This window comes from Mobula hypostoma, chromosome 4, assembly GCF_963921235.1.
Source record: "Mobula hypostoma chromosome 4, sMobHyp1.1, whole genome shotgun sequence".
Lineage (NCBI taxonomy): Eukaryota > Metazoa > Chordata > Chondrichthyes > Myliobatiformes > Myliobatidae > Mobula > Mobula hypostoma.
Window position 1 is genome coordinate 51,045,052 of NC_086100.1, and position 26,488 is coordinate 51,071,539.

Genomic DNA, 26,488 nt, shown 5'->3' on the forward strand with positions numbered 1-26,488 from the left:
CTTAACATCAATATCACGTTTCTTGTAACTTTGTCTTTCACAAAACCACATTGTTCTGTACCTATTTCAGCTTGTACTTTACTTTTAGCTCTTGTCATCAAAATTCTTACAAGTATCTTAGTGATATGACTCATTAAACTTATGGTCCTATGTAAGACCTCCGCCTAATCAGAAGGTACTGGGAACAAACTGCTGCTGTAAGAAAAGATGGAGAAGTGAGTCAGTTTACGAAAATCAAGAGAGGCATTAGACAAGGGTGTGTTTACTCCCCTGATGTGTTTAATGTGTACAGCAAAACAATATTATAAAAAATAAGAGACATCTTGGGAATCAAAGTTGGTGGTGAAAACACCAATAATTTCAGATATGCAGATGACACCGTGTTAATCGCAAGTACGGAGGAAGAACTACAAAACTTAATCGATATAGTTGTTGAAGAAAGTGCAAAAACGGCTCTATCTATCAATTGCAAACAGACAGAATGTATGGTGATATCCAAAAAGAAGGAGAATCTATCTGCAGACTGAGAATAAACGGGTAAGACATAAAACAAGTACGGAACTTTTGCTACTTAGGAAGCTGGGTGACATCAGATGGCAGGTGCGACATGGACATCAAAAGAAGAATAGGGATGCAAAAGACACCTTTACGAGAATGAAGAGTATACTGACCAACACTAAACTAGGCATGACAACCTGCCTCAGAGTACTGAAATGTTACGTTTATCCAGTTATGTTATATGGCTCAGAATGTTGGACAATATCTAGTAACATGAGGAAACGAATTCAAGCAGCAAAGATGTGGTCTTTGAGGAGAATGCAAAGAATATCATGCACAAAACGAATATCTAACGAGGATGTCATGAACAGAGCAAGCACAAAAAGAGAAATAATGTATGAGATCATGAAAAGGCAACGTAACTTCATTGGACATGTGATTAGTAAAGAGGAGTTAGAATGCATGGTAATTATGGGAAAGATTGAAGGGAAGAAAGCAAGAGGAAGACAAAGACAAATGATGATGGAGACAACAGCCAGAGAACTGGAAATGAATACCAATGAATTGATCCACTCGACCCGAAACAGGAGTGTGTGGGCCATGGCAGTCAAAGCTCAAACTGGGCATGGCACCTGACGATGATGACGGTGAAAAAAGAGTACCTAGAGAGATAATATAGCTCCTCAAAGACCAATGGAGACACTTTTGTGTGGAGTTGTAGGAGATGGGTAAGTTCTTATGAACACTTATCCGCTGTTTTTACCATGGAGAAAGGCATGAAGTAAATGGGGAGGTTTTGGGGATAGTTCTCATTATAGTAGAGGAGGTGCTGAAAAATTTTAAAGGTTTGAAGATACCTTTAATTAAATCTAGCTTGACATGATGTTCCAGAGATAGCAAAACTGATTTAAGGTTTGACCCTTTTTTTTCAATAAGTTGAACAGCACACTTGATGTTGATGGGTCACCGGACCCTGTACACCCTGCAAGTTTATTGTAACGTTTAGTGAGAATTCGCCTGTACATGGAAGCATTTCTGAAACATTTCAAATGCAATACAATGTGACATGAATAGGATCCCTGTGTGAAAAGTGCTGTGACAGCACTTCCACATCAATTAACAACGTTGTTTAAGTGCACATGAGCGCGAATATTGTGAATGAATTGAAAGGACTGGATGTTGCAAATTGTCTATAGTCAGAAAGGCTGCTGGTTCATTACTGACATCTCGGGATTCTTCGGAAGAAGACTTTCAGCTCAACATTTATGGAAGCAAATAACCATTCCTTATACCTTAGCATATCTGGACCTGGTGGTATGCCATTCCATGTGTACTTACGTGAATATAAACTCCAGTCAAACAAACCAATCTCCCCAAATGTATGAGTTCTCTGCATTGTTACGCCACTCTGAATTATACCCATATTAAAAGGAGGACACAAGATTCAATGTATCTGAAAGTAGACACCAAATGTGGTTGGAGGTTCATATCAGTGAAGAGAGAACTGGTGCTGGCTGCTTCTGAAGAGCTCTACAAATTAGTTTCAAATAAGATTTTGCCCCAAACACATTAGTAAACACAGTAAATTCAACAGTTAAACTCAGTAGGTTAAACCATGCTGGCTACAGCAGGTGTTGCATTGGAAACCATCAGCTATCTGAGCCCCAGACTTCTGAGCTCACTCAGCCTAATCACCAACCTTGTCAGAAACAGTAAATGCAGGTGAGGGATTGAGCTATTACAAGTTTTTTTTTGTGTTGGAGGTATATTGAAAATTTTAAAATTGTTTTGAGGTAGTTAATATATTACTTTTTCATTATCAAGTCGTCACTTTTTACTGTCATTTCAACCATAACTGCTGGTACAGCACACAGTAAAAATGAGACGTTTTCCAGGACCATGGTGCTACATGAAACAATACAAAAACTACGTAAGAAAAAAAAACACAAAAACTACACTAGGCTACAGACGTTTCCAGGACTGCATAAAGTGCACAAAGTAGTGCAGGCACTACAATAAATAATAATAAATAATAAACAGGACAGTGGGCACAGTAGAGGGCAGTAGGTTGGTGTCAAGCCAGGCTCTGGGTATTGAAGAGTCTGATGGCTTGGGGGAAGAAACTTTTACATAGTCTGGTCGTGACAGCCCGAATACTTCGGTGCCTTTTGCCAGATGGCAGGAGGGAGAAGAGTTTATATGAGGAGTGCATGAGGTCCTTCGCAATGCTATTCGCTTTGTGGATGCAGCGTGTGGTGTAAATGTCTGTGATGGTGGGAAGAGAGACCCTGATGATCTTCTCAGCTGACTCCACTATCCACTGCAGGGTCTTGCGATCCGAGATGGTGCAATTTCCGAACCAGGCAGTGATGCAGCTGCTCAGGATGCTCTCAATACAACCTCTGTAGAATGTGGTGAGGATGGGTGGTGGGAGATGGACTTTTTTCAGCCTTCGCAGAAAGTAGAGATGCTGCTGGGCTTTCTTTGCTATGGAGCTGGTGTTGAGGGACCAGGTGAGATTCTCTGCCAGGTGAACACCAAGAAATTTGGTGCTCTTAACGATCTCTACGGAGGAGTTGTCAATGTTCAGCGGAGAGTGGTCGCTCTGTGTCCTCCTGAAGTCAACAACCATCTCTTTTGTTTTGTTTACATTCAGAGACAGGTTGTTGGCTCTGCATCAGTCCGTTAGCCACTGCACCTCCTCTCTGTATTGTGACTCATCATCCTTGCTGATGAGACCCACTATGGTTGTGTCATCGGCAAACTTGATGATGTGGTTCGAGCTGTGCGTTGCAGCAGAGTCATGGGCCACCAGAGTGAACAGCAGCGGACTGAGCACACAGCCCTGGGGGGTCCCCAGTGCTCAGTGTGATGGTGTTGGAGATGCTGCTACCAATTCGGACTGACTGAGGTCTGCCAGTCAGGAAGTCTAGGATCCAGTTGCAGAGGATCTAGAACTATTCACGTAATCTTTAAATAAAGTTATCAGAGATCTTTAAAAATAGCTCAAAGATTTTTGACAGCATTAAGCTCCCAAAGTCCATTGGGTGTTCAGGGTATATTCTACTTCATAGGACACTTCTTATTTATAGAAGGCGGCTTGTTTGACCTTGTACATCTGGAAAATTTCCAGGCAGACCGACTGGCACAGCAGGTGATGAGTCCAGGTTGGGTCATGCACAATCAGGCCCAGTGTCATGACTAATGAGATTTGGTAAGCTATAAACCCCATCCTTGATGTTGCAAAGCTATTAACAGAATCATAAAAAGGAACTTGATTGAGATTATAAAGGCAAAACGACGTGTCATTTATTCAATGCAATATTAAACCAATGCATGAATCTATTAGCAAACCCAATTCAAATTCTGTCAATTGACAGCTAACTGGTTATTAAAACATTAAACTTTAAGCACAGAATTCTCACAATACACTGCAGCTCGTTCCCCAATATATAGCTATATTCATTACATATTAAGGTAATAAAATGTTTTTGTTCTTTTTCGTAACTCAGCCACTTGTACAAAAAATTGATTTCCTGCAACACATTTAGCAAAATTGTGAAATTGCATAAACTGACTTCCAAAACAGCAAACAGTGCAAATCAAAACACAAAAAAGAATATTTACCAATGATGCTCTTGTCTCTTGATATGCAAATTGAACAGTTGGCACTCCAAGATGATTTATGAAGAAATCACTGTTTCCTTCCACCTGAATTGAGTTGACCTTTCTTTCTGAACACTGTTCTTGACTTGTGCAATTTGAAGAAAATATCTGTTAAATAAGTCAGCAGAATGAGAATGTAGTTTAATGCTAGAATCTGTCAAACAGTAAATGCAAGCAGAAATTACAGAAGTGTGAGGAATTGCAAATTTTATGTTAATAATTCAAAGGGAACAATGAATTCTGAATCCCTGAAGGACAGACCCTCTAGCCCACCAAGGTTTTTTTTTGAAGAAATAGATGGCCATTTGTGAATTAAACCAATATATCATCTGAGACTACGCAGGGAATGAAAACTGCTGTTTTCTCTAATGATTACAAAAACTCAGAATGTGCCATGACACCAAGGAATAAGAAAACATCGAACATATTGCGCTATAAATTCTCTAACCTATTACCAAGTAGCAGTCATTCCATTTTAATCCAAGGGGGCACTACAGGCAAATTATTATATAAATGAATACAAAGACCAAAATATCCTTTGTTTAATGTACCAAGCAAGGTGAGATGAGAGTGACTGTCCTTGACATCAAGGCAGCAAATGTCTGACCAAGTGTTACAACCTTTCTTAAAATGAACTTGTCATCGTATGGATGCATGCAGTAAAATCCAGACAAGTGATCTATTTAGCGTGCCTCTAGCTGCCACACTGTTGGAAAAGGGCATTTAAAGAGAGAGAGAATGCAGAGAAAATTCATCAGAATGTTACTAAGATGAAGTTCACCATGATGGAATGTTTCAGTTATGAGGAGAGATTGAACAGGCGGTGTTTGTTTCCCTTGGAGGAAGCTGTGGGAGATTTGATAGAGGTATGCAAAAATTAAGAGACGCACGGATAGGGTAAATAGTAATAATCTTTGACTCATGGGAGATGCCCCTGAAAACCAAGGGTGCATAAGAGGAGGAAAAATACTCAGAGGGAATGTGTGGAGAAGTTTTTCACCTAGAGGGTGGGAGCAATCTGGAACATATTGTCTGAGAAGGTGAAGGCGGGTACTTCCATAATATTTAAGAAGCTCCTGGACAGACACATGAATCACTGAGGTATAGTCAGCAATGTAACAACAGTGGTAAGTAGAATTAGTACAGGTACTCAGTGGTCAGCATGGACATGGTGGGCTGAAGAATCTGATTGTGATTCTAACATTCAGGCACGGGCTTATAAGTAGTAAGACCATAAGTCACAGCATATCAAATAGCAGATCTGTTAATAGTTGGGAGGGTTGTGTACTCAAGAGAATCATTTTCAGAGCATTAATTGTGGGTACCTGGAAACTTCGTCTCAAGAAGCTTTTAGATCGTATGCGTTCAAAGCTATCTGAAAAAAATATCACGCATGTGACGTCATCCAAGCGGCAGAGAAACTACGTTTGTATATAAATGAAGAGCTTTTTAGGATTTGTTGAGGAACATCAAAAAGAATGATAGAAACATAGGGTGAACTGGAATCCATTCGCCTGCTTTTGCTTTCTGCGATGAATGACTGGTTTATCTGCAGCTTGTGGGTATGCCATTTTAGCTTATAGGAATTGTACCCGTGATTTGGAAATCCTTTGTGTTTTAGAAATCATTTGTAATCTGGAAATCTTAAACAAGATAGGAATCCTCCATGAGTTTTAGATGTGTCTTAAGAATGCTTGGAATTTAGAAATGCTATATTTGTTTTCCCATCACTCTGAAAACTAAAGTTGTCAGATATTTTATTTCACTGGAGAAATGCTGATTCAAATAGCTTCAAAACCGATAGAATATCTGGGCCTTAATAATTATGCACAGGCATTAACTGTGTCTGTATCACATTACTCAGTTTCAATGCATCTGGAAACTTTCAAACACATACTACAACAACCATGTCAGACATGATTTTAAGACTTTTTATTCATGCATTTACATTGAAAGGACTTTATTATATTCGCTCTAAAATGTTGGAGACGTACACTACTAGTACAGATCTGATAATAGAATTCATTTCCATAGATGGATACCCGCATATTGAAATACCTGTACTTAGTCAAAATTCACGAGGTGATCTGAGATGTGTAGCAGTCGGAGCAACAAAACTGTTCCCATCAAGCATACCCTATCCTTTTCAAGTTTGACTTTGATACATTGTTAGAGAATGATATGTAGGAAAAGAGAGCAAGCAGGAATTTTACTCCTATTGCAAATCTATAAAGCATACATTTCCCGAAGTGGAAAGTCTCCTTCAGGCCAATTAGATATTAACAGAGATAATTCGTTACCCTCTCAATTTTCGATGGTGCTCACAAACTCAATTCCAACAAGCTGAACATATTTAAAAATTCATTTTTACAAATATACGCTTATTTGCTGTGTCCCAACTTGAAGATGTTTGATGATAAACTATGTCTTATTGATAACCTTTATGAGATCTATTACAAGCAGAACTGACAGAAGAGAAAAAAATGATTTTAAGGAGCTGCTCTTCAATTTCGCAACAGTGGAGCTCAGATCATTTATATTTAGAAGCTCATTTTATCAATATTGAATAGTGTTTAAACTAAATTGTAAAATAAACTCTTCCTGTTGGAATGCATACTTCTTGTGAATCGGCAACTTGTTCCAGTCTCTTAAACTGTTGAAGATTGTCATGATGTACCTGAAGATAATCTTAACTCTCTTTTTAGCTGCTTTTGTGAGTGACCCGGTTATGCAAATCAGTTTCCACAATATACTTAAACGCAAACAACAGGAATTCTGCGGATGCTGGAAATTCAAGCAACATACATCAAAGTTGCTGGTGAACGCAGCAGGCAAAGCAGCATCTATAGGAAGAGGCGCAGTCGACGTTTCAGGCCGAGACCCTTCGTCAGGACTAACTCTTCCTTCAGTTAGTCCAGACGAAGGGTCTCGGCCTGAAACGTCGACTGCGCCTCTTCCTATAGATGCTGCTTGGCCTGCTGCGTTCACCAGCAACTTTGATGTATGTTCCACAATATACTTGATTTTTTTTCCTGTAATTTGCACCTAGCTTTGATGTTCTCTTGGTTTAACTTATTGCACTGTTAAAATGTTAGTGCGCATCAAACAAAGTTAAGAGGTTGTTAGCTGGAAATTATTCTGCATTAAAATGACGCATCAGTGTGGCACTCTGCAAGGCCTTAAAGGCATCAGTACACAAGTCTTTCCCTGTTGTAGTTCTACAGATAATGAGTAGGTTAAGGATCATGGAAAGGGAAGAGGACACAGGTTGTACGGTGAGAGAGGATGTTATGAAGGGTTGCATGAGGACCATGAATCATAAGATGAGGCTCTGAGGGTTGGAAAAATAATTGGACCTGGGCCCGGTGGGATGGGATGTAATGCTGAGCATTAATCAGAGGCCCACATAGCATTATCAGCAATGGTGGAGAGGAATGCTGAGATAAATTCGTAAAGTAGGACTAATTTTGGCTACCTCCACTGTTAGGATCTGCTTTTATTTTGTGAGTTACTCAGGTGCTCAAATCCACCTTTAAAGGATTCAATCACTTATCTAAGGAATGGTGTGTCTGGTAATCCACCCATCCACCCTGTCCCTGTGCCCCTCCCCCACTTTATAATAACAATGCCTTTGTTTTTTTAATCAATAGGACTAAAATGGAGGCAATTTATTTTTTGCAGAAGTGGATATTTCAGACACATCTAATCTAAATTATTTAGAAAATAGTTCTAGTACTCTGTGTTCTGATCATTGACATTAAAAGACATTTAGACTGGTCCATGGATAGGAAAGTTTTAGAGGTATATGGGCCAAACACAGGCAGTTGGGACTAACTGACAGGTAACTTGGTTGGTACGGAAGTTGGGACGAATGGCCTATGACAGCTTTGTGTCTCTCCACAAACATGCATGATTCTGCCTAGTACTTCCAGAAATTTTTGTTCTTCATTCAAGTTGTCAGTATCTTGTAGTATTTTACATAGAGGCAAGTATCTGGAGATTTTAAAATAGTTATACCTTTGCTCAACTCTTCTCTTCCTGATGAATTGAGACATTCCAATATTCTTTCTCGTAAATAATTAGTTATTTGTAATTTTCAGCCTGAGAATAAATTTCCTTTGTCTGTTTTGTGTCTGCTTCTATCAGGCAGTCCATTATTTTCTAAGTCATTAAGAAATTCTTAAAAGGGTTTACATTTATGGGATGACATTTGTTATTAACTTTAGTGTCTCTGTACATTAATCATTGACCTTCCCACAATGCCTTTGCCTGATTCAAAACGTACTGAATTGTGACTTTTTTGTAATTATTCTCCATATGTTGAATCTTGCTTTATTTGACTTAATAATGATTCTTTCCAAAGTAGGACACAGAGCTAATTGGTAATTTTTGGCATTGTGATGGCCATTTTTGATAATGGGCTGGATGCTGCTGTACCCCAACCACATCTTTCCCTCGTGATATGAGCCACAATACCTTATCAGCCTCAGTGCTGTGCTTGTTTGAGTTTTATTTGAGTTTTTTTTTTAAGCGCTGGAAATGGTTACATCCCGATACGCGGGACAGAAGCAAGGTCGCATTGTGTATTCCACGGACCAGCAAATGCCGGCCGGTTTAGCGAGCAGAGCGGCGGACACCCTTGCTGAAATCCGGAGGAAAACACACAGAGGATGCAGAGGGGGATCACAAAGTCGAGGAAAGAGGAGTTCGGTGGGTAATAACCGTTCTGCCTGACCGGAAGTGCACTGAGAGCGGTAAGCGTAAAGGAGTTGGGTGCTTACTGTCCTGGTTAACAACAGATGGTGCAATCTGGGGCATATTACCATCGAGGAACGTGTTTGCAGACTGGATATTGAACTTTTTACTGTTGGACTTCAGCCACATTCCACTGTGATACAACACTGGGGGGGCGCGGGAGGTCGTTCCTGCCTGTGGCCATCGAACGTGCAGCTCCTCCAGTAGAGGGTCAGACACCCTGAGCCAATAGACTGGTCCTGGACTTATTTTCCATCTGGCATAGTTTGCATTTTGGTGTTTGATTGTTGGGGGTTTTAGTATTGCCATATTTACGCTCTATTCTTGGTTGGTGTGGCTGTAACGAAACCAAATTTCCCTCGGGATTAATAAAGTATATCTATCTATCTATCTTGTTCTGTGAGACCATACAGGCTACGATCAGTAACTAGACTGTAAGTGGAATCTGCCTCAGTTCATCAACCTGCAATGTTATTTCTGTTCTATCCCTCCATTTTTCTTAGATGTTGCCTGAAATTATAACCAATATTCCATCCAATATTTTTGAGTTTTACTTTAGTGTACCAGCATCTACAACTTTTGTTTGCTTTTTTAAAAAATATTTCGATTAAGAAAGTGAATGCACGAGGCTTCATCACTAAGTCTGTAGATGACATCAAATTAGAAGGCATTGTTGATAGTGAAAAAGGTTATCATAGATGAAAGGTGGTTCTTGATCAGTTACGGAAGTGTGCTGAGGTGTAGCAAATGGATTTTAATATGGATAAGTGGGGGGTGATGCATTTTGGAAAGTTAAACCAGCAGAGGACTAATATGAAGAATGGTAGCTCATAAGGAGGTGTAAAGGAATAGAAGGACAGAGGGGGTCTGTATTGATCTACAATTCCATGCAACTGAACCATTTGATAGGGTTATCAAGATAGGCTCATTCAGAAGATTGAAAGACTTAGGGTCCATGGTGACTTGGCCATTTGAATTCAGAATTAGCTTGCCCAAATAAATTAGAGAGAAGTGGTCAGTGGGACTAAATCTGGCTGGAGGTCAATGACTTGTGGTATTTTACAGAGATCTGCACCAGGACCTCTGCTGTTTATAATGCAGGTTAATAACCTGGAGGAAAATGTGGATGGGCAGGATAGTAAGTTCACAGCTGATACAAAGATTGGTGATGTTGTGGATTGTGTAGAAGATTGCCAAAGGATACAGCGAGATGTAGATCAGCAATAGGTGTGGGTGAAGAAATGGCAGATGGAGTTTAACCCGGCAAAATATAAAGTGTTGCACCTTGGCAGATCAAATGGAAAGAGGCAGTAGATCGTAAAGGGAAAGACCCTTCAACACTGTTGATGAGCAGAAGAATCAACAAGTCCAATTTTACAGTTCCCTGTACGCAGCTACACAAATTGATAGGGTGGTTAAGAAGGTCAATGGCACGCTTGCCTTTATTAGTTGAGGCACTGAGCTCAAGAGGCAGGAAGTTATGTGTTGCAGCTTTATAAAAACTCTGATTGGGTCATATCTGGAGTATTGCATTCGGTTATGGTCCCCCTCCCCTATCAAAGGAAGGATGCGGAGGTTCTGTAATGGGTACAGAAGAGGTTTATTAGGATGTTGCCTGAATTAGAGGGCAAATGCTGTCAGGAGAGGTTGGACTTGAGTTGTTTTTTGTAGAACAGCAGAGGCTGAGAGGGACCTGACAGAGATTTATAATATTATGAGGCATAAATAGAGTAAACACTAGAGGGCCTGCATTTAAAGTGGGAGGGGTTAATTTCTTATTTATGATACCTCTGCATTAAATTGAATTTAATGGTAAGAAAACCATTAAATCACAAAGCCAACATTCAAACAATTTCAAACTGCTTGCACTGGTTATCTTCCATTTTTTTAACTACTCAGTGGTGGATCTAAAAATAACATTTTAATATTTATCACTTCTTTGTCACATATTGCACTGTACAGAATGGTCTCAGTTATTGAATTCTTAATATACTATATATGGAATTGTAAGGGTGCATCAGCGATTTTAACTTTCCTCTTCAATAAATCATTAGAGTTAATAGATAAATAGACCTTCCTTGGAAGATAGGACAACCAGTATGACGAGTAAGACATCAAAGGTTTAATTCAATAAGTGATGCTCCTTAGAAATGTGAAAATACGATGCCCTTTGAAGCATTATGAAAGGTAAAGAGGTGAACAATTGACATGCTGAATGAGATTAATGGTATTGATAGAATAAAGAGAGAACAACTATTTCCTCTGGTAAGGGTCCAAAAAACAGATGATGGCCTTAGGATTAGAGCTCTGATGTTCACAGGTGATCAGAAAACACATTTCTTCATTCAGATTTGGAGCCTTTTCCATCAAAACACAATTTGGTTTAGATTACAAAACAGAAAACAAGCTTTTTATGCAAAGGTAGAAAGAATACAGACTGCCTGGCAGATGTAGTTAAGACGCAGACAGCAGTCATAATCAGATTTAAGGGCAGAATTGGAAGCAAAACCAGCTTTGTTAATCTATGTTACAGATAACCTTTCTCAAATAAATAGTATCATCAACTTAGATAGTATCAACCAGCCAGTCATTTAAAAACTCAATTTATTTAGTTTTCTTTCAATGTACTGTATATTCTAATCTAGTGGAATTTTAGTAGTCTGTTGTTTTAAACCTTCATAATCTTAATAATTTAACATTTTTTATTAGATATATATCTGTCACTTTCACAATGCATGGGATAAAACCTTGCCTAGGGATAAACGGTGAAAAGTTCAAAATGTTCACGGGACGCAATGTGATTTGTTAAATTTCACAAGGGTCTGCCTTCTGTTACAGCTAAAGTTGTTGTACATCAAGGCAAATAAATCAAAATAAGCTCAGTCAGGCTGATTATGTGCAATACAAACTCAGACAGGAAAACCACCAGCATGCAAAGAAACAGCCAAGTAAAAAGAGAAGGAAACACTTAGAATATCTAATGAATAATTGTTAACAGCTATGCATCAACCAATCCAATATATCATTTATTGTTGGTTTCCTTGGTTGCTTTCAAGATATCAGCAATTAAAATATTCAACAGCTAAAATACCTCAGATTAAAATAGGAGATCAAATGGGTGGCACAGTGACATAGCTACTGTTCGCCAGAGGGGAGTGAATCTGTGAAATTCACTGCTGTGGAGGCCAAGTCAATGGGTATATTTAAAGTGGAGGTTGATAGATTCTTTAAGAGTAAGGGTGTCAAACGTCACGGGGAGAAGGCAAGAGAATAGGGTTGAGAGGGATAACAAATCAGCCATGATCGAATGGCAGAGCAGACTCAATGGGCCAAATGGCCTAATTCTGCTCCTACTGTATGTCTTATGGTAGCAGTTAGCGAAATGCTTTACAGTACCAGCAATCAGCGATTGGGGTTTAACTCCTGTCTGTAAGGAGTCTGCATATTCTCCCTGTGACCGCATGAGTTTGCTCCGGCTTCCTCCGATGTTCCAAGGATTAGTGATAATAGGTTGGCACCGGAGGCACGGCGACACTTGCAGGCTGCCCCCACAACATCCTGTGTTGGTTGTTGACACAGATGACGTATTTCACTGTATGTTTTGACGTTTCCATGTACACGTAAGAAATAATGCTAATCTTTAAATCTTTAATTAGCTTCCAAAGTACCACCTTTTTTCCCTCTGCTCTTCTAACCGCTCAAACACTGCAGGAGGTAGTTGAGGATTAAACCCCAGCCATTCATATATATTAACTTCACAGATATAGAAACATAGAAAATAGGTGCAGGAGTAGGCCATTCGGCCCTTCAAACCTGCACCGCCATTCAGTATGATCTGACTTGATTCTACTGAACCTAACCTATTTTAACTGCTGTTTCTACAGCTTTCATTGTTCTGTTGAAAATACTTGATATGTTTTGAATTTTAACCTCTTCTTACTTAAAAGCTTGTGACAAGTACAAGTCTGACTCTTTTTTTATTCATGATGAAATTTCACTCTTCACTGGAGCATAGATGAAAATTAGAATGTATTTATTTCAACAACAATAATTTTAAATATAAAACTGAAAGACTATTGCCCAATTTTATTGAAGTTTGCATTTTGCTCTAACTAAATATAGTCAGGTAGGACAAATTCTTGATTTAATACTTTCCCTTTAGCCATTATTATTCAAGTAAGTGAAATGAAGTGCAAAGTCAAAATGCTTGCAGCCAAATAGACTAAAATAAAGGGAGAGTACCTAAAGTATCCAAGATTTCACTGTTTCTTTTATTAAGCAGATAAATTTATTCAAATTTTACATAAAATTTCTGAGCAATGAATAGAAATACAGACATGAGGACAACATCTACACACTTGTGTCAGGTACCTGGTAACACCTGCCTCCATAGCTTTGAAACTTTCAAGTTTAAACCGGCAATACCCAACAAGGATCAAAAGGCAAGTCTTATCTGCCCAAAATACCCTGTAAGCACTGTCAAACCCCTGTCTCAAAATGCTTCATCCAAGTTTTGCCAGAGCTGTTGGGGGAGTAACTAGGGAGAAATGAATAGATCACAATATTACACCCTACTTCAGTTAACAGAACAATGCTGGCCAGATTTTAATTCCAGTATTCCACCTTTTTTCCATTAATATCCAAGCAGATATCACACTAAAATTACCCCAATGAATCCTTGAATTATATTACATTGAAGAGTTGTGATTTGATTCCTTAATAGTCTAATCATTGGAGTCTAGCACTCTGTATTAGTCTCTGAATTGTTCAGTTAGATTATTATTATGTAACACACTTGTATGAATAATTGCACTAGCCATGTTGGGCAGCAAGTGGAATGCAAATCAATCTTCTCTCACAGCGTGAAGCTAGAAAGATTGATCGAGATCAATGATTGGACTGACAAATATGAATAAATGTTTACAGTAATTATGAGAGAGGGGGACGAGGGGTGGGAAGGTTGAATGAAAACACATTTGGCCATTTTATTATAACTTCAAATAAGATCTGTTGTTTAAAAGCACACAGTAGATAATTATAGATATGCCTTTGTGCAGCCCCAGAGTGAGTCAGTTGAGTGAGGCATATATATTTTCATATTGTCAAACCAAGGAGTTCCTGTGGAGTGCATCTGTTAACGTTTTACACAAGGAAACTAAGAGTTGTTGCTTTACATTTAAGTACACGCCTGGTGAGATTTACTCTGCTCTACAACTAATAATAAAAATCAACAGGAACAAGCTTGAAAACAGACCAGCTCCAGAAAAGCCCAGATACATGGAAAATAGAACACATTTTTTGGCTCGTTACTGTGCTCTGAAGGATTTCTCCAATACCCATAGGTCATTAGAGATTGTCTACTTCAGTCAAATGACTGACAGTAGGACTCTGCCACTGCTAAAACGAATGTTTGAAAGACTAATTCCTTTCATTGGTCCAACATGATGTCCTAGTGGATGTTTCTATATACCGCACCATCAACAAGCAACAGTAATTTATTCCATTTTTTTTAACTGAGTGCATTATCTATTCTTTTTGAGTTTTCCATGCTTTCATAGAAACATAAAAAACCTACAGCATAATACAGGCCCTTCGGCCCACTAAGTTGTGCTGAACATGCCCCTACCTTAGAAATTACTAGGCTTACCTATAGCCCTCTATTTTTCTAAGCTCCATGTACCTATCCAAAAGTCTCTTAAAAGACCCTATCATATCCGCCTCCACCACCATAGCCGGCAGCCCATTCCACGCACTTACCACTCTCTGAGTAAAAAACTTACCCCTGACATCTCCTCTGTACCTACTCCCCAGCATCTTAAACCTGTGTCCTCTTGTGGCAACCATTTCAGCCCTGGGAAAAGCCTCTGACTATCCACACGATCAATGCCTCTCATCATCTTATACACCTCTACCAGGTCACCCCTCATCCTCCGTCGCTCCAAGGAGAAAAGGCCGAGTTCGCTCAACCTAGTTTCGTAAGACATTCTCCCCAATCCAGGCAACATCCTTGTAAATCTCCTCTGCACCCTTTCTATGGCTTCCACATCCTTCCTGTAGTGAGGCGACCAGAACTGAGCACAGTACTCCAAATGGGGTCTGACCAGGGTCCTATATAGCTGCAACATTACCTCTCAGCTCCTAAACTCAATTCCATGATTGATGAAGGCCAATACAAAGTACACCTTCTTAACCACAGAGTCAACCTGCAGAGCTGCTTTGAGCATCCTATGGACTCAGACCCTAAGATTCCTCTGATCCTCCACACTGCCAAGAGTCTTACCATTAATACTATATATATCATCATATTTGACCGACCAACATGAGTCACCTCACACTTATTTGGGTTGAACTCCATCTGCCACTTCTCAGCCCAGTTTTGCATTTTATCAATGTCCCGTTGAAACCTCTGACAGCCCTCCATGCTATCCACAACACCTCCAACCTTTGTGTCATCAGCAAACTTACTAATCCATCCCTCCACTTCCTTATCCAGGTCATTTATAAAATTCACAAAGAGTAAGGGTCCCAGAACAGATCCCTAAGGCGCTCCACTGGTGACCGACCTCCGTGCAAAATATGACCCGTGTACAACCACTCTTTGCCTTCTGTGGGCAAGCCAGTTCTGGATCCACAAAGCAACGTCCCCTTGGATTCCATGCCTCTTTACTTTCTCAACGAGCCTTGCATGGGGTACCTTATCAAATGCCTTGCTGAAATCCATATACACTACATCTACTGCTCTTCCTTCATCAATGTGTTTAGTCACATTCTCAAAAAATTCAATCAGGCTCGTAAGGCACGACCTGCCCTTGACAAAGCCATGCTGACTATTCCTAATCATATTATATCTCTCCAAATGTCCATAAATCCTGCCTCTCGGGATCTTCTCCATCACCTTACCAAGGACTGAAGTAAGACTCACTGGTCTATAATTTCATGGGCTACCTCTACTCCCTTTCTTGAATAAAGGAACAACATCCACAACCCTCCAATCTTTCAGAATCTCTCCCGTCCCCATTGATGATGCAAAGATCATCGTCAGAGGCTCAGCAATTTCCTCCCTCGTGTCCCACAGTAGCCTGGGGTACACCTCATCCGGTCCCGGCAATTCAACACATCATACTTCCTATTTCTCATCTGACTGTTCTACTCCAATCTGTCCAACACTAATCATATCATAGAGTCACAGAAAAGTACAGCACAGAAACAGGCCCTTCAGCCCACCTAGTCCATGCCAAGCCATTTAAACTGCCTACTCCAATCGACCGTCACCAGGACCATAGCCCTCCATAACCCCACCATCCAATCTTATCTTAAACATTAAAATTGAGCTCGCATGCACCCACTTGTGCAGGCAACTCGCTCTACCTTCTCGTGACCTTCTCAGTGAAGAAGTTTCCCCTCATGTTCTACTTAAACCATTCACCGTTAACCCAGTTGTAGTCCCACCCAACCTCAGTGAAAAAGGCCTTCTTTCATTTACCCTGTTTCTACCCTTCATAATTTTGTCTACCTCTATCAAATGTTCTCTCAATCTGCTTTGTTCCAAAGAATAAAGTCCTAACATGTTCAATCTTTCCATATAACTCAGGTCCTCCAGACCCGGCAACATCCTTGTAAGTTTTCTCTGTGCTCATTCAACCTTATTTACATCTTTCCTGTAGGTAGATGACCAAAACTGCACACAATAATCCAAATTAGGCCTCACCAATGTCTTATACAACTTCATCATAGCATCCCATCTCCTGTACTCAATAATTTGATTTATGAAAACAAATGTGCCAAAAGCTTTCTTTACAACCCTATCAAACTGTGGTGCCACTTTCAATGAATTATGCACCCGTAGTCCCAGATCACTGTTCTACCGTCTCGTCAGTACCCTACCATTCATGTATCAGACCTACTCTAGTTGGTATTACTGAAGTGCAACACCTCTCTCTATCTGCTATTTCTCAGCCCATTTTTCCAGCTGGTCCAGATCCTGCTGCAAACATTGATAGTCTTCCTTGCTGTCCACTACACCCAGAATCTTGGTGTCATCTGCAAATTTGATGATTCCTGCGGCACTCCGCTAGTTACAGGTCTCCAGTCAGAGAGGCAACCATCTATTACTACTCTCTGGCTTCTCCCACAAAGCCATTGTATAATCTAATTTACTACCTCATCTTGAATGCCAAGCAAGTGAACCTTCTTGACCAACCCCCCATCTGGGATCTTGTCAAATACCTTGCTAAAGTCCATGTAGACAATATCCACTGCCTTGCCTTCATCCACTTTCGTGGTAACTTCCTCAAAAAACTCTGTAAGATTGGTTAGACACGATGTACCACACACAAAGCTATGCTGATGATCCTTAATCAGTCCCTGTCTATCCAAATAATCATATATCCGGTCCCTCAGAATACCTATAAAATAACTTTCCCACTTCTCATGTTAGGCTTACCAGCCTATATTGCCCTGGTTTATTTTTAGAGTCTCACTTAAACAGTGGAACTACATTGGCTATCCTCAAATCCTCCAGCACTTCACCTGTCGCAAAGGATGGTTTAAATATCACTGCTAGGGCCCCGGTAATTTCTGCACAAGGGAACACCTTGTCAGGCCCTGGGGATCTATCCACCTTAATTTGCCTCAAGACAGCAAACACCTCCTCCTCTGTAATTTCTATTTGGTCAAAGTTGATGCTGCTTTGCCTCACTTCTAGACTCTGTGTCCATAGTTTGAGTAAAAACAGATGCAAAAAAAAAAGATCTTTCCCACCTCTTTTGGCTCCATGCATGGATTACCATTCTGATCTTACAGAGGACTAACTTTATATCCCTTGCAATCCTTTTGTTCAACATATCTGTAGAATCCCTTAGGATTCTCCATCACCTTGTCTGCTAAGGCAACCTCATGCCTTCTTTTAGCCCTCCAAATTCCTTTTATAAGTGTTCTCTTGCATTTCTTATACTCTATAAGCACCTCACCTGTTCCTACCTGCCTATACCTGCAATGCACCTCTGTTTGTATCTTAACAAGGGGTCAATATCTCTTTAATGTGAGGTTCTCTACACCTGTTATCTTTAACTTTTATTCTGACAGGCACATACAAGCCTGTCTCACAACCACAATTCAAAGTCAATTAAAAATGCCTATTCCCAACTTTATCTCCTTCCCACTTTAGATTTTGAGTACCAACAGACTGCCTGACAACTGCCTGATAAGAAATCACAGATGAGTCATGAACTTATAAGTTCAGTCATTCAGCACATTAATGATGATAGGCAATTGAATTGACTTTAAGCAGGATTGATCATAAGCATAATTGGAGGAGAAGATGGCGGCGCGCACAGCCTCTCCAGAGAATGAATGATATCTGTTATCTATCAAGTAGGGGACCGTGCGCAATTCTGATTTGATGGAGATGGATGTGAGAGTATGGAGGAACATCTGGAAAACTTCTGAAATGCCCGCTTCGCTGCCGCTGCTACTGTGTGGTAACCGGAATCTCCAGAGCAGAAGGCCCTGAAATCCTCGGTTTTGCGTGTTTCAGTGGCCGGGGTGAGGTCGAAGGCGCTCAGCAGAGGATGGCGCTCAGGAGGCTGTATCGGAGTGGCTGGTCGGAGGCTCGAAGTTTTTGGATGGACGGACTCAGTATCGGCTGCTTCCAAGGCATCAGCAAGTTGACGGTGCCTGGAGGTTTATGGCAAGGAGTTTCTCCCTTTTGCCGCCTGCTATCGGGACTTGGGAGTCCATCGGTTTGTTCTTCATCAAATTATGATATTGTTTTGCAATGCTGTAACAATATGTTATAATCATGTAGTTCTGTCAGTGTTAGTCTTTGGTTTGTCCTGTTTTCTGTGATATCACTCCGGAGAAACATTGTATCATTTCTTAATGCATGTATCAATTTCTATATGACAATAAAAGAGGATTGAGTGTTCTCATAATCTAATCTAATCTATTGGCACTGGTTAAAAGGGTATAGCATGTGAAACTGAATTCGCTTTTCATGCATGCTCACACAGAGGCTGCAGCCAGTAGCAATGACATCAGTGTTACCAGTGAACCTTCACTACAACCATTGTTCAACCCCCTATGCCATGATGTCCAGTCAGAAAGCAGAGAATTGCTGTGCCAGGATGTTATCCAGTTAAAAGCTTAGCTTTTAAGATTGCATGCTATTACTCTAGATAGAACATAGATCAGTACAACTGAGGAATAGGTCTCTTGGCCAACAATTTTGCGTCAGAGTAATTAAATTTGTCATCAAATGGCCAACTAAACTAATCCCCAACATGAGAAAACCTGCAGAGGCTGGAAATCCAAGCAACACACACAAAATGCTGGAGGAACTCAGCAGGCCAGGCAGCACCTATGGAAAAGAGTATAGTCGACGTTTCAGGGCGAGACACTTCATCAATCCTGATGAAGGATCTCAGTCCAAAATATTGACTATACTCTAAACTAATCCCTTCTGCCTCCATAATGTCCACATCCTTCTATTTTTCTCTCATAATCTTATAAGCCTCTATCAGAACTCCCATCAGCATCCACTGTTCCAGAGAAAACAGCCCAAGTTTGTTCAACCTCTCTTTATAGCACTTGCCCTCTAATTCAGGCAGTATCCAAAGCTTTGACATCCTTCCTCTAATGAGGTGACCAGAACTGTATGCAAAGCTTCAGATGTGGCCTAACTAGAGTTTTATAAAGGTGCAACATAACTTACTGACTTTTGAACTAGACAAGTATGCCATAAGCCTTCTTAACCATCCCATCAACCCACGCAGACACATCCAGGGATCTAAACTTCGACCCCAAAATCCCTCTGCTCATCAACACTGTAAAGCAGGGGTTCCCAACCTGGTTTATGGTAGGGATCCATGGCATAGAAAAGGTTGGGAACCCCTGCTATAAAGGATCTTGCCCTTAACAGTGTACTGTTTTACATTTGACCTACAACGGTGCAACACTTCACATCTGGCCGGGTTAAACTCCATCTGCCATTTCTCCGCTCATATCTACAACTGATCTATTTCTCAGTGTATTCTTTCCCAGCCTTCTACATTATCTACACCACCACCCAATCTTTGCATCATCTGCAAACTTACTAATCAACCCATCCACATTTTCATCCAGGTCATTTATGTACATCACAAACAGCAGAAGTCCCAGTGAAACACCACTAGTCACAGAGCTCAAGTTAGAATGAGTCCCTTTGGCTACTACTCTCTGGGTTCTGTGGGCAATCCAGTTTGGAATCCAAATGGCCAATTCACCATGAATCCCTATTCACTCTGTGAAAGAGCAAGTCTGTTTGCTGCATAACACTGCTGAAACAGGGTGAGAAATATCAGCTTTATATGTGCTCTTAATTACAGACCATTTATATAAGTAACAACAAAAGGATTCAGTAACACTAAACTTTCTACCAGTTCACTAACAGGAAGTGAACTGAATTTGGCCTAAGTACACGAGAGAAGCACCTGAGGCTTGAGAAACATTTTCCTTTGTATGCCTCCTGTTATGAAAAATCATTAATGATTTTGCTTGTCTTGTTACACAGAGGATATCACTCCTTGGCTCACTTGCACATACCAGGCTTTTAACTAAACAACAAAGAAACTGAGACTATCTCCTGGACTTCTGTGATAGCTCAGCAAGTGCAGACATTGAAAGGCTTTAAGTTACACAAAGAAAGAAACGTCCTAGCCTCAATCCACAGCACAAGGTGAATTAAGCTTGGGTACAGTAGGAGTGCTGCGGTTGGACTCAAAAGCCCTCAAGTAGGGAATATTAATAGTCATGGTTCATGCTGCTAATTGCCATCCACTGACATCCATGGAAAATGCACCTGAGGAAAGGATTTTACTAGGTTCTGATGTCTTACATGATTGAGTAGCTTGCTAACATCACTGTGAATGAATACACATTAATAATGGCTACTTGAGAGATGTGCCAAAGGTTATTTGGCACTGAACAGCGAGAAGCCAAACCTTCGGGAGAGGTATGAAGAGGAACCAAGGAAACGACATCCTTCTGTAAAACAGCTGAAATTTAACAAGGCCAAACTCAGCCTTAGTTCACTTCCTGGTGAAATTTTAGATTTCCTATTTGATGTTAATACTCAGGGGCTAACTATATTTCCTGCTCAAATCAATTCTTCTCTGCTTTTTGTAGTATTTTATAGGAAAACAGTTCCTTTCACATATCTGTCAAATTCAAAGGCTGTTAATAAAATATACCTTTTGTAAGAAGACTTTTTCAGTCATCTAGTGGAGCATACTCTGCTAAATCTGTGCGTCTGCAAGAGAACTCTGCAATAATACTTCAGTACTTTTGTTCATCTCTTGGCCACAAAAGGATATTATCCACACAGAAACAAACACATGGTTGATGTTTATCTTGGCAACATGGCTTTGCCTTGACTTTAAATTAAGACTGGAAATATTGATTTTAATTCAGCTAAGACGTACATTTAAACACGCTCAAGTAATTCAAAAGTTTATGGAACATGCTTTTGTATTATTATTTTCAGATCTAGATCATTCAAATCCCAAAATTTATCTCAGGAACCAGGTGTTTCTACAGCTACTAGTGAATTGACTTCTATCCATTTCAACCAAATGAAAATATGAAAAAGAGAAATCTAATATTTAGTTAACTACTTCTCCCCACTTACTTTCCATACTTTAACTACATAACAAATAATTATATATCAAGACCCAATTAAAATATTCTGTAGGTTCGGTACAAGGGAGAGAAGTGGTGTACATTTGGAGATAATGGCTGGAGGAGTGGTAAAGTCTACAATTGGTGACATTGTTGATTGGGGTTGAGGGGAATGTGAAGTGGTAAAACTAGAAGACTTTGGTGATTATTTACTGAGAATGATCGGTTAAGTTGGGAGTTAGACAGTCCACTGTGAGTTTAGTAAGTCTGAGGACATTGGTTGCTCTGACGGGTCAAAAAGCTGGAAGCAGAAAAGAACCAAAAAGACAGGTGAGACAGATAGGGTCCTATTTTAAAGGAGATATACCTCAATCAGATATTTGCATTAGGAAGTGACGTCTAGGTATACTTTGCATGTCACGGGACGTTTCACCCTGTTCATACTTTATCAGATTTTAAAAAGAAAACCGAGGACTTTGTGCAACAGTATTTGTTCCTGCTTTTCAGTCACTTACATTTCATTTTGCAACAGACATTCAATTTATAATTTACAATCACTGATTAGACATCTGCAAAAATTACAGATGCTGTGAAACTAAAACAAAAGCAACACACACAAGATGCTGCGGGAACTCAGCAGGTCAAGCAGCATCTATGAAGATGAATAAACAGTCAACATTTTGGGCCAGGACTCTTCATCAGGACTGGAAAGGAAGGGGGAAGAAGGCAGAATAAGAAGGTGCAGGGTGGTGGAGGAGGAAGGTAATAGGTGAAGCCAGGTAGGTTGGGGAGGGGGGAATGAAATAAGAAGCTGGGAAGTGATCATTGGAAAAGACAAAGGACTGGAGAAGGAGAAATCTGATAGGAGTGAAGAGTAGATCATGGGAGGAGGGGCAGCAGGGGGAGGTGATAGGCAGGTCAGGAGAAGAAGTCCTGTAAGAGGCCAGAGTGGGGAAATGCAGAACAGTGAAAAGATCATGAGATCATAAGATATAGGTGCAGAATTAGGTCATTTGGTCCAGTGAATCTGCTCCACCATTTCACCATGGCTGATTAGCTGATTCAATATTTCTCGCAGCCCCAATCTTCTGCCTTCTCCCCATCATTTCATGCCCTGATCAATCAAGAGGGAGGGAAAATAGATTAACAGAAGTTGGATAAATCAATGTTCATGCCATCAGGATGGAGGTTACCTAGACAGAAAATGAGGTGTCACTTCTCCAAACTGAAAGTAGCCTCATCACGGCAAAAGAAGAGGCCTTGTACTGAGGTGTCAGAACAGGAATGGTTTAGGAAGCGAAATGGTTCGCCACCAGGAAATACCACTTTTTGCAGATGGAGCTGACGTGCTCTATAAAGCGGTCCTCAATCTATTTTGGGTCTCACCACTGTAGAGGAGACCACACTCGGTGCACCAGATACAGTAGATGATACAGTTGGTCAGCTGGTGGTGCAGTGAGATCAGTGCCGGGCTCGAGAACAGAGGTTCCCGAGTTCAATCCAGCGACTGACCGCTCCCGAGCGTGTTCTCCAACCATGCCGGGTTGATGTCGAGCTCGCAACTCAACCTCATAAAAAAAACACTGCCACCTTCAGTTTAAATTCCTACGCAGAATATTGTGGAGAATCAAATACCCAAACCCAAACCCAGCAGATTTGCATGTGAAATGCTGCCTCACTTGGAAGGACTGCTTGGGGCCCTGAATGGAGGTGAGGGCAGATGTAGCGCTTTTGCCGCTTGCAAGGATGTGCCAGGAGCGACATTAGTGGTGAGGAATGTATGGACAAGGGAGTCATAGAGGGATTGATCCCTGCAGAAGGTGGAGAGTTGGGGTGGGTGGGAGGTAAAGATATGCTTGGTGGTAGGAAATTGCAGATAATGATGTGTTGGATGTGGAGTCTCATGGGCTGGTAGGTGAGGACAAGAGCAACTGTATCCCTGTTAAAGGGGCAGGAAGATGGGGTGAGCATGAACTGAAACAAAAACAGATATTGCTGCAAATACTCTGTATGACTTGCTGAAACTGTGGAGACAGAAGCAAGCTTGCATTTCAGGTCGATAACCCTTTATCAGAGCTGAAATGTGAACTCGTTTTTCATTTTACTTTCGGTTGAGAGCAGTGGTTGTGTTCCTCTCATTCATGACACAACAATTTTTTAATTGTGTTATTTCTAAACATATGCATTAACTATTATTTGATATATAGGTTCTAAATAGCAGAAATTGTATGTTATTGTTAAACTGTGAATGTTGTGAATGAATAGAGCCATTGTGATTATGATTACCTCTCTTTAGCACACAGCTGTCAGTTGCTGTTGCTTCTGTTCCATTGACCTTAGCTTCCTAATGCAGGTGCTGCTGATACAAGGTGTCACTGAAATAGGTGACTTAGGGACAAAGACTGTGCGTTTATTTGAAATTTCAAAGTGATTGTAATGGTAAGGAAATGACTGTTAGCTGATGTGTTTCAATTGAAATGCTTTGTGATTATAGATTTAACATATTGATTATTTTGTATAGGTAGTATCCTGATGCTTGCTGAGAACCTAAACACATCCAAATTTGACAATGATATAATGACAGCTTTTATCCTGTCTCTGACAAATATTGTGCTGCCATATGAATGGATGTAAAATTAATTTAAACTACTGTGGTGACAATAAAGAAGAAAACAAACTTCTCCTCATCCTCTGCCACTGACATATAATTTTCACTTTAATTGCATAAGGTTTCATCTTACGCTTCAATGGAAAAGACCAAATTTAATTTAGTTTATATCGACGAGGCAATGGAATATGATTATTGGCTGAATCAAAGGTGGTGACGGATTGGCATATGGGAGGGAGATTGAAAATCTGGTTGAGTGGTGCCACTACAGCCTCTCAATCAACACCAGCAAAACAAAAGAACTGATCATTGACAACAGGAGGGAAAAGCCAGAGGTCCATAAGGCAGTCCTCATTAGGGGAACAGAGCCTCAGTGACTTTAAATTCTTGGTATTAACAAACCAGGGAATATGACCAAGGACCAGTGCGTAACTGTCATCACAAAGGAGGAACAATAGTGCCTCTAATTTCTTAGAAGCTTGCGTAGATTTGTCACGTCACTAAAAACTTTGATATACATCTATAGATGCACAGTGGAGAGCACCCTAACAAAACTCCAACGTTCAGGAATGGAAAAAGCGACAGAATGTAGTGAACACAGCCCAGTCCATCATATGCACTGTCCTTTCCACCACTGAATATATTCACATTGAGCAATGACACAAGAGAACAGTATCTATCAGCAAGGACTCCCACCATCCAGGCCATGCCCAGTTCTTACTACTACCATCGGGCAGAAGATACAAAAGCCTTAGGTCCCACACCACCAGGTTCAAGAGCAGTTACAACACTATAACCATCAGTCTCCTGAACCAGCATGGATAACTTCATTTGCCACTACTCTGAGTTGGTTCTATGACCTACAGACTCACTTTCAAGGACTCTTTACAGCATTATGCTCACAGCATGATTTTTATTTGCGCAGTTTGCCTTCTTTTGTACATTGATTGCTTGTCCGTCTTTGTTTGTAAAATTCTATTGTTTTTCTTTTTTCCACTTCAGGAAGTTTGGTTCAGGAAAATACTGAATGTGGTTGGGAAGGCTGATGGGTCCTATTGAGGAAAATCAGGAACATCAGTATCAGAAAAATAGTGCCAGTTAAACATCAAGTGAGACTGAAACAATGAGGTTTCAAGATTCCCCATCCCAAGCATATGCTTGGAAAATGTCTGAACTATTGAAAGCAAGCTGCATGAACTTAAGACTAGACTCGCCTAGAAACATAGAAAACCTACAGCACAGTACAGACCCTTTGGCCCACAAAATTGAGCCGAACATGTCCCTACCTTAGAAATTACTAGGATTACCTATAGCCCTCATTTTTCTAAGCTCCATGTACCTATCCAAAAGTCTCTTAAAAGACCCCATCGTATCCACCTCCACCACTGTTGCCAGCAGCCCATTCCACACATTCACCACTCTCTGAGTAAAAAACTTACCCCTGACATCTCCTCTGTACCTGCTTCGAAGCACCTTAAACCTGTGTCCTCTTGTGACAACCATTTCAGCCCTGGGAGAAAGTCTCTGACTATCCACATGATCAATGCCTCTCATCATCTTATACACCTCTATCAGGTCACCTCTCATCCCCCATCGCTCCAAGGAGAAAAGGCTGAGTTCACTCAAACTATTCTCATAAGGCATGCTCCCCAATCCAAGCAACATCCTTGTAAATCTCCTCTACACCTTTTCTATGGCTTCCACATTCTTCCTGTAGTGAGGCGACCAGAACTGAGCGCAGTACTCCAAGAAAATGAATTTAAAGATAGTATATCATAACATATATGTATCTTGATAATAAATTTACTTTGAGCTTTGAATGTTGAACATTAAAAAACATTAAGAACAATATTAGCCTCTGTTCATAATGATCTTTGATTGTTAAAGATACTTGGCATATTTTAAAAGAATTAATTTGCAATGAGATGGTAAAAAGACATTGGCTTAGCAATGGAACTTGCAAACAGTTTAGAAAACCTGAGGTTTAAAAAAAATTATTAAACAAAGTTGCCCTCTCAGGTTTGAAAAGAAATCACTTAGTAAAACGTCACCATGGTTAAGCAATTTTGTCTGCAAACTCAAGAGATCATGCAGAGTACCTGAGAGAAAATAGATGAAAACTGGGTTAGAAACCCACCATAATATTTTCAAGGAAAAATTAGCCTCTTTTAATGCTGCTATATGCACTCAAGATTATTACATAGAATAGCAACGATTCAAGAATATTGTTCTCAACCCAAAACTGACAGCTCAACCCTGCCACAACCTATAAAGTCCTCAGTCAAACATCTGCCACAAAATGTGAGG

At 40.3% G+C, this 26,488-nt stretch overlaps 1 protein-coding gene across 5 annotated transcripts in view; it reads right to left on the bottom strand.

Annotated features, from left to right (window-relative positions):
* The window catches only part of LOC134345314 (inactive N-acetylated-alpha-linked acidic dipeptidase-like protein 2), a 1,001,093-nt gene that overhangs the window by 163,488 nt on the left and 811,117 nt on the right, over positions 1-26,488 (bottom strand). For all 5 annotated transcript variants that reach the window (XM_063045781.1, XM_063045779.1, XM_063045780.1 and 2 more), the window contains one exon: positions 4,126-4,272. In XM_063045781.1, the coding sequence (XP_062901851.1) occupies positions 4,126-4,272 (147 nt within the window). The remainder of the gene's footprint in view (positions 1-4,125; positions 4,273-26,488) is intronic.